Source organism: Hylobates moloch, unplaced genomic scaffold, assembly GCF_009828535.3.
Source record: "Hylobates moloch isolate HMO894 unplaced genomic scaffold, HMol_V3 SCAFFOLD_11, whole genome shotgun sequence".
Classification (NCBI taxonomy): domain Eukaryota; kingdom Metazoa; phylum Chordata; class Mammalia; order Primates; family Hylobatidae; genus Hylobates; species Hylobates moloch.
Genome location: NW_026652286.1, coordinates 74,170,612 through 74,185,393, shown reverse-complemented (window position 1 = coordinate 74,185,393; position 14,782 = coordinate 74,170,612). Strand labels below are relative to the sequence as shown.

Sequence of the window (14,782 nt, the reverse complement as noted above, 5' to 3'; positions counted from 1 at the left end):
GGGTGCTGCGTTTCTATCATTAAGCTTCATCTTCAGCAGAAATGTGTATTTATTCAGGGAAATACAGGAAGCCCTTCAGGGTTTACAGTACCTGGATACTATAAAAGGGGGACTCTCTTGTTTAAAGGGGGACTCTCTCTTGCTTGCTACATGGGTGGGTGGGTGAGCAAAAGATGTATTTTCTAGGAAATCCATTTTAGGAAAGTGGAGATCTGCAAATTGATTCCCTAAAAGTTATCCATATTCTACAGCCGCTTGGAAAGTATTCATGTACCTCTGTTTGAAGACGATTAATCTATTTTATGACAGTCAGAGAATGAGACTTTTCATAACGATTTTGTAAGCTCCATTATATAGCTTGCTTTTCTAAGCACCTTCCAAATTGTCCCCTACTACAATAACCCATAGTCCATTAACAAAAGAGACCATGGGAGATGTTACTGGGTTTCTGAGGCAGTTTTATCCTGTACCTTGAACCTTCTAGGCCCAAGTTTTTTGTTACTCATATCACCACATGTGTAGCTGGTTCCAAGGAGAGGTGACACCAGACCTCAGCAGAGAACTCTAACAATTAGACGGAGCTACAGGAACAAGAAGAAAACCAAGAGATGTTGGGGAGTTGCAGGTTTTTAAAGAAAATGGGGGAAAACATAATACAATTTTTACCCATTCAAATTCAATTTTTATATTGAATCTTTATAAATAGTTAGGCTTTGGTAGCATAAGACCTCAGCCATCTTAAGCTTAAAATTGGCTTAAGACAATTTTGGCAACACAAAGTCAGTAAAAAACATAAAACCCAAAACTTTGACTGGTTTTGATACCAAAGAAGGACAGCAAAAACTCTTGCTTTCTCTCCTTGACTTGAATTTTAATTCAAATAAGGGACAACAGACTTAAAGACAAGGAGATCAATACCGGGGATGGTCTTGTCCACAAATACGTTCCCCAGCATTCTTAATTTCATTTTAGTTCTCAATATGTGCCTATGACTTATGTCTCTAATTCCCTCTTTTTTTGAACCTATTTACCTTTTAGGTTGTTTGTAGTAACACACAATGTTTCCTTTTATTCCCCTTAAAAATCCCCTCTTTTGGAGAACATCACACACTGGGGCCTGTCAGGGGGTGGGGGACAATGGGAGGGAGAGCATTAGGACAAATACTTAATGCATGCAGGGCTTAAAACCTAGATGACAGGTGGATAGGTGAAGCAAACCACCATGGCACATGTATACCTATGTAATAAACCTGCATGTTCTGCAAATGTATCCCAGAACTTAAAGGAAAAAAAAAATCCCTTCTTTTATATAGCAGGAATTGTCCTCTTCTCTGTTATTCTGGATAGAGTTTTTCTGGAGGTCTTCCAGCTCCTATACATCTTCCCAGAGGTCTGCACATGGATGTGCACATGGCCCTCCAGATGCCTCTGCTGCTGACTCTGAGAAAGAGGAAGGGTAGAGAAACTCCCGCCGTGTCTGTTTTTAGACCGTTGCTATGTTCTAGTGTATAATATTCAAAAAATGCCTGGCATTGTTTCAAAGATAACTATCCTCCAAGAAAATGGCTGCTTTGAAAAGTACTTTTCATTGGGACAAAGGTGGTGTGACTGTTATCAGACCTTAACAGGGTGACAAAGGGTGTCACATGCAAAACAGGCAGAATCACAGCTCCAGAAGATTCTGCAAGGCGGAATCACAGCTCCAGAAGAACAGGGATTGGATCGTGACCAAAGAGGAAGAAGAAAGTGTACCTTAGCTGAGCTTTATGAATTATTCTGTTATTTACAGTTTATGCTATAGCAGAATTTAAGTTGTCCATAATGACGTGAAATTAGGAGAAGGCCAGCAAATGAAATAACCTTTCCAAGATCATATAATTATTTAAGTGGCAGGGCAGAAATTCAAATCCAGGTATGCTTTCTATTCAGCTATGTTCCTTTCTTTACATCGGTTAGCAAAATGTGTTGATTACCTACTACGTACCTCACACCATGCTAGGTTGGGAGGATTCATAAATGAGTAAGATATAATCCTTGTCTTGAAGGATATTGAGTCTATTCAAGAGAGGCAGAAACATAAACAAATAAATACAGTAAAGTGATGGGGGGTGTGTGTATGTGTGTTCTTGTCTTTGAATGTCCTATTGTAGTTTGAAACAGATGGGCAGAGAAAATCTCATTCTCACAGGATTGTAGGTCTATGACAAGTCAACAGTTAGGGAGGGAGTTAAGTGCAACAGTTTGCTTGACGAGCAACCCCAACCCCTGAAACAATCTGTTTACCTTCATCGCTGCTCTCCAAGCTTTGTAGCTTCAGTGGGACCTGAACATTCTTGTGCAAAGGGAAGAGTGAAAGCTAACCAGACATTATAGTAAGTGTATATAACCAAACACTATATTAACTAAGCAGCCACTGCTGATGGCAACAATCAATAGAAAAAGGCTGCCATATCTAGGAAAATGTTTTTCTTCAATTCTTGTTTTGAAATTGTATTCCATTTCTTTTTACCTTTTCTATAGAATAGTGCCTGATTAACTTTTGTATCCTCACAACCCCACATAGTAGATGCTTTATAAATGCTTGTTAATCATCACCACAGAGCTCCATGATCAATGTGCCATCTGGTGACAACTATCCTGAGGAGCAGCAGAGCCCCAGAGTTACACTTAGTCCCAAAAAGCATGGCTGGCCAATGCAACACTGTATATATCATAGTATGTCTTATCTTACTGATATGGTTTGGATTTGTGTCCCTGCCCGAATCTCATGTCGAATTGGAGGAGGGGCCTAGTGGGAGATGACTGCATCATGGGGATGGATTTTCCTCTTGCTGTTCTCATGCTAGTCTAGTGAGTGAGTTCTAAAGAGATTTGATGGTTTAAAAGTGTGTAGCGCTTCTCCCTTCACTCTCTCTCTCTTCTGCTGCCATGTGGAGAAGGTGCTTGCTTCCCCCTTGCCTTCTGCCATGATTGTAAGTTTCCTGAGGCCTCTCCAGAAGCAGAAGCCTGTATAGGCCATAGAACCATGAGCCAATTAAACCTCTTTTTTCTAAACTACCCAGTCTCAGGTTGTTCTTGAGTGTCAGTGCTTCTATTGCTGACTGCGAGAAAGAGGAAGGGACTAATATGCTTACTCCTCACATATATAATCTTATTTTACAAACTCCCATCTTAGTAAGAGAGTAGTATCTATCACAGTGCAGTGTGTAAAATATTTGTTGTGAAAATATATGAATAATTGTTTTATTTCCAACACTTGCAGATAATATCCAGGAATTCCAACATGACTTTATATTTGATAGCATAGCTTTGTGCTGGGGACTGCAAAGAGCTAGATACTGTTTGTGAAATAATGAAAACAATAATAATAATAATAATTACCACTGATCTGTGCTACCCTGTGCCAGGAACTTGGCATTCATTGTCTTGTATAATCTTCACAGCAATGAAGTACTGGGTACTTCATGGGTACTAATATTATTCCCTTTTTAAACATGAGGGTTAGAAGCTTTAAGAGATTAAATCATTTATCTAAAGTCACATAGCTAGTAAGTTTCAAACCCAGGTCTGCCATCTCCAAAGCCCACATAGTAGATTACTGAGAATCAAGGCATACATTTTTCTCTACCCTGTTAATTTCTATGAAGTAAACTTCATTCTTTGTATAGAAAGAAGAGCCAGAGATTAAAATCACAAATCATAACATCTATTATTTAAAATCCAACTAAGAGGAACCTTTGAAAGGACCATTTTAACAGGGTTTTTTCTTTATAGTTTCTAAACTGTGTTTCATTAGCCCACTATGAGTTATCTCTTTTCAACTTCTCAAAGATTAATAGGCAAGCACCCATATCTGATTAATGAATGTATGGTGTTAGGTGTGTGATCCAAAGACGTGACCCAGAATTAAGTTAACCCATCAGCTTCACTTTTCCTCTCAAGGAACCAAAATCATAGAGCTGCATTCTGGCTAATGAACTACCACCAACATTTTATTTGAGTGAGTTTACAGGTCAGTTACTTAAAATATGAATTAATAGTAATGTCAATAACTTAAAATATGAAAATATTTGTAAATGATTTCCCAAGTAGAAAAAGTATTTCTGAAATCATGGTCTTATTCTTTCTTTCTCTCTCTCCTTTTTAAGTAGGTATTTTTGCTTAAGAAAATGTCTTAGGAATTAGTGATGAATTGGACAAAAATTTGTAAATTAAGGTTATTAAATACTACAAAGCTCTTGCACTTTACTTTTTCAGTCCATGTGGTTTCTGCTTTAAAAAAGTTACCTACATCTGAAAGATTATATTTTATTTTCATATATCTAAATATAGCTGAGCTTTCTTAGAATTCTAGAGAGCACTGATTTTGACAATTACTTTATTGCTTTTAAAAGGACTAAGAATTCACTATACTTGAACTCTACAGTCAAGAGAAGCCAGGTGCATTAAATTTTGTCTTAGCTCCATGGTATTTTTTCAATGTCAAGAGAGGGCGTGTTTTCAGATCTTCTCTTTGATGATATAAAATAAAGTAGTTACACTTTATAGAATGCTTGCTAAATGCTCACAACCATGCTAAGTCCTTGGCATGCATAATCTCTTTAATACTTATTTAATCTCCCTAAGCCTCAGTGTTCTTATCTGTAAAATGAGAATAATAAGAACCCCTATCTCATAGACTGGTTCTAACTTATTAAAGGTCACATGGCTCATAAGTAGGAGAGTTGGGATTTGATTACAGATATATCCAGCTCTAAGCTACCAAGTCATAACTACTATAGTATAGGGGACACAGACAAATATGTATCTCCGTATCTAAGACTTTGTCCCCATGGCCCTAACAGACTATTTTATAAAATGGGCAAAGCCGTTTCCTTGTAACACTCTATATACTATCTGCCCAGACATCTGTTTGTAAGTAGTTTGAGCCATTCTCAGCTAGACATTCTCAGGTAAGACACAATTTGCTTTATTAATTTGCTTTTCTGGAATCTTTTTGGACCTGCAGTTTAGCAAACTGTAGCCTGTTTAGCAGTTACTAAACTGCATTAATATTCACTTTTGGCATGATTTATAGAAAGGAGCCCAAGTAGGTACCGTACACATACCTAGTATTAAGCTATTCTCCATACAGACACCCCCCAAATATGGCCTTATTGACTGACATCCAGAATCACATACATTTCTCTTGAACTTTCCAAAGAAATCTTTTCATCCTATAGCACACTGGTTTCAGGAAGAGGAGACAACTAACTTTAAATCTGCAGTGCTGGGTTTAAGAGAAAAGTCTGTCATTGAAGCTGTGTGAGAAACTTAGGTTTTTCATGTGCAAAATGGGAACAGCATTTGCCCTGCTTGCCCCCTCAGTTGTTTCAAAAATCAAAGTAGAAAAGTACTCTACAAATAAGAGAGATAAAGTGGCATTATCTCAGAGGCAAAAGGCTTGGGGCCAAGCAGATTTAGGTTTAAAGTTTGATTTTGGTGCTTACTAGCTGCATGATTTTGGACACATAATTCAACCTGAGCAGTTGTAAAGATTAAATGAGATAATACCATCCACCTGCAATACAACAAGCTCTAGCTCAAGCTTGTCCAACCCACACCCCAAGGACATGTGGGTTGGACATGAGGCCCAGGATGGTTTTGAACGCAGCTCAACACAAATTTGTAAATTTTCTAAAAACATTATGAGATTTCTTTGTGAAAATTTTTTAAGTTCATCAGCTATCATTATCGTTAGTGTATTTTATGTGTGGCCAAGACAATTCTTCTTCCAATGTGGCCCAGGGAAGCCAAAAGATTGAACACCCCTGCTAATAGGCTCTCTTGATTAGCATTTGGTTATAGGTGGTCTTAGTGTAAGAAAGTAGAGGGAGTAAATATTAGAAAAGCATGAATGAAGATGTAAAATGATGCCGTATAGAAGCATGACATGAGTTTATGGTAATCTGAATGTGACCTGCACTATTTAAGTCTTCCCAATAGAGTATTAGATCATCAGCAACAAACTACAAAACTACAACAGTGTTTCATTAAACTTTCCTTTCTCTGAAGAGAAGAGTCTCAAATTGCAGACTCTGTGTCTAGATTTCATCTTTTGACCCTGTGCCTGCCATATAAAGTTTTTCAATTAAAATCTGTTAAATAGACATGTACTTGCTCTTCGCTGGAAACTTTCCAAATGTCCTATGTTTCTCAAGTTTACTAACACAGTTTACAAGGTCTTCCAAACACCTATTAAATGTATTTGTATGCCTAACTGATGAAGTTGTGCCCATGAAGGAGATGATATATGCAAAGTCCTATGATCATGCTGTGGAAAAAGTTGGTTATTTTATATTTCTTCTGAATTAACAGGTGAGTTTTGTAGACCATACTCTTTTTTTTTTTTTTTTTTTTTTTTTGAGACAGGGTCTCGCTTTGTTGCCCAGGCTGGAGTGACAGTGGCATGATCATGGATAACTGCAGCCTCAACCTGCCTGGGTGATCCTCCCATCTCAGCCTCCTGAGTAGCTGGGACTACAGACACACACCCCCGCTCCTGGCTAATTTTTTCTGTATTTTTTAGAGACAAGGTTTTGCCATGTTGCTCAGGCTGGTCTCCAACTTCTGGGCTCAAGCGATCTGCCCACTTCAGCCTCCCAAAGTGAGGGGATTATAGGCGGGAGCCACCACACCCGGCCAGCATACTCTTTTTTAAATAACTTTAGATAAATTTCCTTTTTGAGGGTATGAAGAAAATCTTCATGTGCTAAAATATTTTAGAGGTCAGCAGAAACTGCAATTGAAATATGATAAATGAACAGTAAAACTAAAAATAGAATGTTTCTCGGCTAGGCATGGTGGCTCACGCCTGTAATCCCAGCACTTTGGGAGGCCGAGGCGGGCAGATCACGAGGTCAGGAGATTGAGACCATCCTGGCTAACACGTGAAATCCTGTCTCTACTAAAAATACAAAAATTAGCCAGGCGTGGTGGCGGGTGCCTGTAGTCCCAGCTATTCGGGAGGCTGAGGCAGGAGAATGGCGTGAACCCAGGAGGCGGATCTTGCAGTGAGCCGAGATCGTGCTGCTGCACTCCAGCCTGGGCAACAGAGCAAGACTCCATCAAAAAAAAAAAAAAGGAATGTTTCTCTTGAAGTGTAAAATCCTTCAAGTCCCTGAAGCATAGTAAAACGTGGTATTCTCCATTATTGCTTTTGTTTTGCTTTGTCTTTCCTAGAATGACTACAAAAAACTGTCAATGCAGTGCAAAGACTTTGTTGTTGGACTCCTTGATCTGTGCAGAAACACTGAAGAAGTCGAGGCCATTCTGAATGGGGATGTTGAAACGCTCCAGAGTGGTGATCACGGTCGCCCAAATCTCAGCCGTTTAAAACTTGCCATTAAATATGAAGTAAAAAAAGTAAGGTCAGGCATGAAGCCCGTTTACATTATTTTGGTTCTTGTTGGTGCTAAATAAGGATAAAGGGTTGATGTTGTTAGATTGAGGTGGGATTTTCTTTTTTTTTCTGAGACGGAGTCTGGCTCTGTCACCCAGGCTGGAGTGCAGTGGCGCGATCTCGACTCACTGCAAGCTCCGCCTCCCGAGTAGCTGGGACTACAGGTGCCCGCCACCACGCCCGGCTAATTTTTGTATTTTTAGCAGAGATGGGGTTTCACCATGGTCTCGATCTCGTGACCCCATGATCCGCCCACCTTGGCCTCCTAAAGTGCTGGGATTACAGGCGTGAGCCACCGCGCCTGGTCTGGATTTTCTAATTAACACTTGCACTAGGCAGATTCTGATTCTCTAACAAATCATAAGCATCTGTATAGTTGTGAGGCAGTTTACCTACACTAAATGCCAGTCTTTAAAATCTAGACATATTTATATAGAATCTTACAGGGACTGCCACTTTCTTACTGGGCTAATGATATAACAATGACTTTACAAATCCAAATTTTAAAACATTTGTTATAAGACAGGAACATCACTATTTGAGACTCAACTCCATTTTCCCATTTGTTGCTGTTTTCCAATAATGCCTTCAATTCCTTCTTTACTGCATTAGACTTTCCACCAGCTGCATTTTTGTGAAATATTTGTAGTCTCTCTCTTCAAGCATTGGCCCCATTCTCTACTTTCTTAGATTATGTGAGGTATCTTTTAAAAAGCTGGCTGGGCACAATGGCTCATGCCTGTAATCCCAGCACTTTGGGAGGCCGAGGTGGGTGGGTGGATAACTTGAGGTCAGGAGTTGGAGACCAGCCTAGGCAACATTGTGAAACCCCGTCTCTACTAAAACTACAAAAATTAGCTGAGTGTGGTGGTGTGCACCTGTAGTCTCGCCTACTTGGGAGGCTGAAGTGGGAGGATCACTTGAACTCTGGAGGCAGAGGTTGCAGTGAGCCAAGATCATGTCACTGCACTCCAGGCTGGGTGACAGAGTGAGACACCGTCTCAAAATAAATAGATAGATGGATAGATAGATACATAGCTTTTAAAGGTAGATTTTTCTATTAAAAATAATATATGCTTATGGTAAGTTTTCAAATAGTATAAACATGTCTCCTCCCAATTTTTCCAGTTCTGAATGGAGAATAATGAACCATTGTTATGTTTCTATACACAAATTTCTTTCTTGGACAATTTTATATAACAGTCAATAAATGTCCACTTTATTTTTTTAAAGGTTGCATTGTTATTTCATTATATTCACATAATCTGTTTACTATTTAGGGTTGTTTATTATAATTTTCAGATTTTTCTTATTAGATTTTTATTTATTTTTTATGCAGTAAACATATTTGTTCATATAGCTTGCTTACTTGCATGACTTTTACTTGTAAACAAAAATTCTTAGATGTGGAATTAATATGTCAAATTTTTATTTTTAGGTTTCCAAACATTTGCTAGGTTTCCCTTCAAAAATGGTGTGCCAGTTTCCATACACACCAACAGTGTGTGACAGGGCTTATTTCTTCCACCCACAGTGGAGTGGGTTTTATCCAACTTTACCATTCTGAGTAGATAAACATGCTATCTTGTTTTAAACTCAACTTCATTTTCTACCTACCTCTCAAGCTACCTTTGAGGTTAACTACCCTTAAGATTCACTTGTAGTTCTTTTATATAACCTGTCCTTTGTAATATTTTAATATTAATATTAAATATTGTAACTTTTTAATATTCTTTACCAATTTTTATTTTGGGATATTGCTTTCTGTATATTAACTCTGCCATATGTATGGTTCAGTTGTAAAAATAAATACATGAGAATTTAAAGATTCTCTCAAAAAATAAATATTGAAAATTAAAGTCTTCTTAAGTGAAAGAGTTTTTGGCACAAGAATAAAAGGAGAGATCAATAGAATAAAATAGGCAGTCCAGAAACAGACCCATATACAAATGGGAATTTAGTATAAACTGTGTGACATTTTAGGTCAATGCAGGAAAGATGGTATTTTTAAAAAAGTATTTAGGCAACTGAGTTAATATTGATCTCTTTCTAGATGAAAAAACTATATGATCATAAAAGCTGTATGTAAAATATAGATTAATCTTTTTATAATATTCAATTAAAATTTTTTCTGTGCTTTGAAAGAAAGCTTGTTTGTCATAAAGGAAAAGCTTGATAAATTGAAATCTTCAAATTTATGTAAAACAATTAGAACTTTTTGCCATTTGCTTGTTGCCTGTTAATTTGATGTTTTATGTTTGTTCTTTAATTCTAACAATATATTTCATTGGAAAGCATGGAACTATTAGAACACATGAAAATCGTTTATGCTGAACCTTTCTTTAATCAGACTTAAATATTTTGTCACTTCCCTGCTAGTTTGTAGCTCATCCAAACTGCCAACAGCAACTTCTCTCCATTTGGTATGAGAATCTTTCTGGTTTACGACAGCAGACAATGGCGGTCAAGTTCCTTGTGGTCCTTGCTGTTGCCATTGGACTGCCCTTCCTGGCTCTCATTTACTGGTTTGCTCCATGCAGCAAGGTATGTATGTGAAGCCTGGACCTCTATTATCTACTAGAAGTATGTTTTAAGTGGGGAAAAGTCTTATCTCCAAAGTGAAAATTTCAGGGAATTATAGTTGGGTTTCAATAATCTTTATTAACATTACAAAATAATTCCTGTTTGGGTTTAAATAATTTTTATTGCTTTTATTATCATAAAATAATACATGTTTGCTATAGGAAACAAAAAAATGGAAAAGATAAAATTCACCTGTAATATCACCACTGTTAATGTGTGAAAGGAAACTCAGTAACTATATTAATTTCCTTTCACTCTTTTCTCTATGTACATCTATGCATCTTTTATATTTCTTAATGAGGTCATAGTACCATTGAGCATATATTTCAAATGACATCCTAAAAGATGAACACTTTTTCTGCTTCTCCTCTGGCAAAATATGAGATGAGTTTTGTCTTGTATTTATTTTAGCTAATACGACCAGATAAATAAAAGGCAGTCATGTAAATACTAATGTAATACTTGTTTCAGTAAAGAATATATATATTTTTAGGGACTAAGTACACCAGAACCTGACAGCAAAAATAGCCTATTTTCTTAGCGAAATCTATCTACCCATGCTTTGGTAAAAATGCTATGTTCAGATGGATCTAGCCTTTCATTAGTGTGACAGGATAGGTTTGAGAAATATTGACCTATCATTTTGTTAACAAGTAGAGAAATTTGTGTCCTGCATTGCTAACAAGCCTATTCTTCATGTTTTTGAAGCCACATTTCTGGATCTGTTTAACTCTGAGAGGCAGATTGAAATAATTCTGAAGCTTAGTGGCTAAATGTCTTTTGGACCATCTATTAATGTGCTATGTAGAACAAACTATCAGTTGGGTTACTTCTAGTGCTTAAACATGGGCAAGATTCATTTTCAAACATTTGTAATATGTGGGCTCAAACACAAACATCACCATTACTAACATATTGTTTTCTAATGACTTTGTCATATTTTTGGTGTTTTAGCCATATTAGGACTGTTCAAAATGACTCATGCTAGAAAGCTTGTGCAAAGCCTTTTAGACAGTGGAAACATCCTAATTATTTCTAGTGATGACAGGAATTACAGGAAACTGGACATGTTCTCATGAGGGTAAAATCTATCATCATAGATATTTTCCCCTTAAAATATATAAGGCCAAAATTTGGTATCTTAGATACATAATATAAATGAGGAACATAAAATGAAAATAGTGCAATTTACTAGAAATGACATCTATAGTACAGATTTTCATCTAGAAAGTTGATTTTTTTTCCCTTTTTACTAAAAATGACAGATTTTTGCCTGGAAAAAATAATGTGTGTACAGGGACATGGAGTGTGGAATGATAGACATTGGAGACTTAGAAAAGTGGGGGGTCAGAAGAGGGACAGGTGGTGACAAATTATTTAATGGATACAGTGCGTATTATTTGACTGGTATACTAAAAGCCAAGACTTCACCACTATGCAGTATATTAGTGTAACAAAATTGCACTGGTACCCCTTAAATTTAGACAAATACATTTTTAAATTGTCCTCCCTAGAACATGAGTTATATCTATGTAGGTAGTCTCTTTGTTCTTCTTCTCCTTATATTTCCTGAGTCATCTGAGATTTAAACTGAATTAAAATGGGGGGAGTTTTTGAATTATCCCTGTTCTTATTCTGTGACCAGTTAAATTATAATCTCTTTCCTAAACTGAATAACTTTCCTTTTCCATAACCAGTGTGTTCGAAAGCATAATGTATTCCAGAGTGTCTGGTGCTTTGACACAGACTATTTTTGGCAATCCTTAGAGTTAAACATTTCTTAAATTTTGATTGAATTCTAATTAAACTGATTTCCTTTACTATTTCTTTTTCCCTGGCCATATGTCTTTCTGGCATCTGTTTTCCCATCCTCGTTTATGAACATTGAGGCAAAAAATCAAATTAAAAGGACATTGTCAAGGTATTTTTTTCTCCTATCCGAAACCTATTTTACTGTTTTTATCTTTGAAGCATGATGATAAAATCTATTTTATAGTCTTCTATTTGCAATGAACATAAATATGCTTTACAGGCCACAGGATTTTTTGTGGGAGGGGATTGCTTCAGCTAAATTGGTGCTTTTATTCCAAATATATTTAAAATATTTTGGATTTTCCAATATATCCATGAACATCAATAAGATCAAATTGCAGGCCTATGCACTGTGACTGAGTCCCCATTTCTGTTTAAAGTTGGTTTTGCTATAGGAAACAAAAGTTGGTTTTCTTTTTTCCCCATTCCAAAATCCCTTTTGTTTTTACTTGCTCTCTTTCTTCTACTGTAATCCAAATATCAATTGTTTTTGTTCATTACAATAAGAATAGTCATACTGCAATTACAAATCATTTTAGTTTAAGCTAGTCTCAACCTTTTTCATTTCTATGTGGTGTTGAGTAGCTAGGTATTTAGTCATCAATAAATACCTAAAAAGAGTAGCACATATCATATTTAAAGACAAGTATTTATTTCAATGCTTACCCTCAGTAATTTTCCAGGTACATCAGTTGTTCAATTTCTTTACCTAGCTCTCCTCCTTTACAGTTATTTTTTGGAAATTTGTCTATATCTCAGAGTATATAGATGGCAAACTTTACTAAAAAAGATAACTCACTTCAATTCCTAAGGTCTAGTGAGAGATGCCAAAATCTCCCTCAGTTTAAAGAGAAATACAATTCTCAACTTTTGTAAGAAAAATAAAGGCTATGAGGTTTCAAACATGCCCATTTTAGTTTCTAGGCAACCAGCTTTTTTTTTGATTGCTAAAACAAAACAGAACAAGAAAACACCAACAAACAAACCAAGAAATACCCTAAGACTTTTAGTAAGCAGAAGAAGATGCTTGGATTGATACTCCCTTTAGAATAAAATGAAAGAAGAGTAATGTTATGTAAAGGTCAGTAGGCCAGTGGAGAAAGAAGGGAAGCCAGGTAGGGGCCAGGCACACAGATCAGACACCTTGCCCTGAAAACTGAAGATTGACTTTAGAGGTGTTCGGGACAGTTAAACTAAGGTTCTAGAGTTTTCAGATTTGTGGCTCATTCTAATGTAGATAGCTTTATTTCAACTCCATTTTATGTCCCCAACCTCGTGTTTTCTATTTATGTTATTTATTTGGTTCTATTTTAATTTATGCTCTACTGTATGATGTCCTTGAAAGCTGCTTCTTACTCTTCCTGGAACCAGGCAGGTGATAAATAACTTTTTCATGAATTTCACTAACAGTCATTGCCTCTAATCCCAGGTTTCCCCAAACAGTCAAATAAATTGAGAATTTTTAAAAAAAGTGGTTTAGGATTTAAAATGGATTTTCCCATGAGAAAGATAGGGATTCTTGCAATACATTTTCACTCGCTTTAATACACGGTTAAAATAAATCATACATAAAACATTATAGAATTAAAATTTTATGTAAAACATATCATGGAAATATAACATTGATGTTTATTTTTAACTGTTTATATTTAAAAAGAAAAATAGCAAAGGACAATAGGCAGAAGAAAATCAAACTTACTTTTTCTACCATTTGTTTTAATTTTGCCATCATTTGATTATTTTAGAGTTTGATTTTAAAAGGATCTAAAAAAAAATACTCCTTGAATCAATTCAGTAGCTGATGTTATCTAAGCATTTTTTTACAGCAAACTTTTACAAAGTAACTTTGGATTGGCTCTGCAATCCTAGAATCTATTGGCTTTAAAACTGTGTGTGTGTGTGTGTGTGTGTGTGTGTGTGTGTATTCTTTGGCCCTCTGTATCTGTGGGTTCTGCATCCCTGGATTTAACAAACCACAGATTGAAAACATTTGAAAAAAATTGTGTCTGTGTTGAACAGGTACAGACTTCTTTTGGCATTATTTTATAAACAGGATATTGAATATTCTCAACACAAAGAAATGATAGATGTTTGAGATGATGGCTATGCTAATTACCCTAATCTAATCACTATATGTTATATGCATTGACACATCACTATGTACCCCCCATAAATATGTACAAATATATGTCCATTTAAAAGTGTATCTTATAACAAAAATTTACATAGCAGTTACATGATATTATGTATTATAAGTAATCTTGGCATGATTTAAAGTATATGGGAAGATGTGCCTAGGTTATATGTAAATATTATGATTTTATATCAGGAACGTGAGTAGCCTTAGATTTTAGTATCCATGGAAGGACCTGGAACCAATCCCTCATGGATACCTAGGGACAACTGCACACACACACACACACACACACACACACACACACACACACAGCATGAGAGAGAGAGAGATACAATACAATAACTCCTGATATTCTGTGTCTGGCCTAACATTCAGAATGTCAAGATAAGTTAATTGGTTCCAGCTCTAAGTTTTCTTATTTTGAAAACCATATAGACAAATAAAGGTATGGAAATAGAGAACACCGATTGTGTTCCTTCCATGATAGCATTTATCTTTTCTGAGTCATAAAAGATAATTCCTAATAATTTACATATGTAGGCCCATTGATGAGAAAGTATGAAATTATTCTGTAAACCAAATAGAAGTATTAACTTAGGAACAAGAATGCCTGGGTTCAAGTTCCAGCTCTACCACTTATGAAATATGTGACCTTGAACAAGTTTCTTGACCTCACTTCCTCAGTTTCTTCATCCAAAGTGGGCATTTGAGTGCACCTACCCTTTTGAATTGTTGTAATGATTATAAGTTAACAGTGTAAAGCACTTAAAACAGTGCCAACTAAGTGTTGGTTGTATTTTATTAGTTTG

General features: G+C 36.2%; 1 protein-coding gene across 1 annotated transcript in view; it reads left to right on the top strand.

Moving 5' to 3' along the window:
* The window catches only part of TRPC6 (transient receptor potential cation channel subfamily C member 6), a 129,007-nt gene that overhangs the window by 81,969 nt on the left and 32,256 nt on the right, over positions 1 to 14,782 (top strand). Inside the window, exons 3-4 of the mRNA XM_032167224.2 lie at positions 7,222 to 7,404; positions 9,821 to 9,985. Of these exons, the coding sequence (XP_032023115.1) occupies positions 7,222 to 7,404; positions 9,821 to 9,985 (348 nt within the window). The remainder of the gene's footprint in view (positions 1 to 7,221; positions 7,405 to 9,820; positions 9,986 to 14,782) is intronic.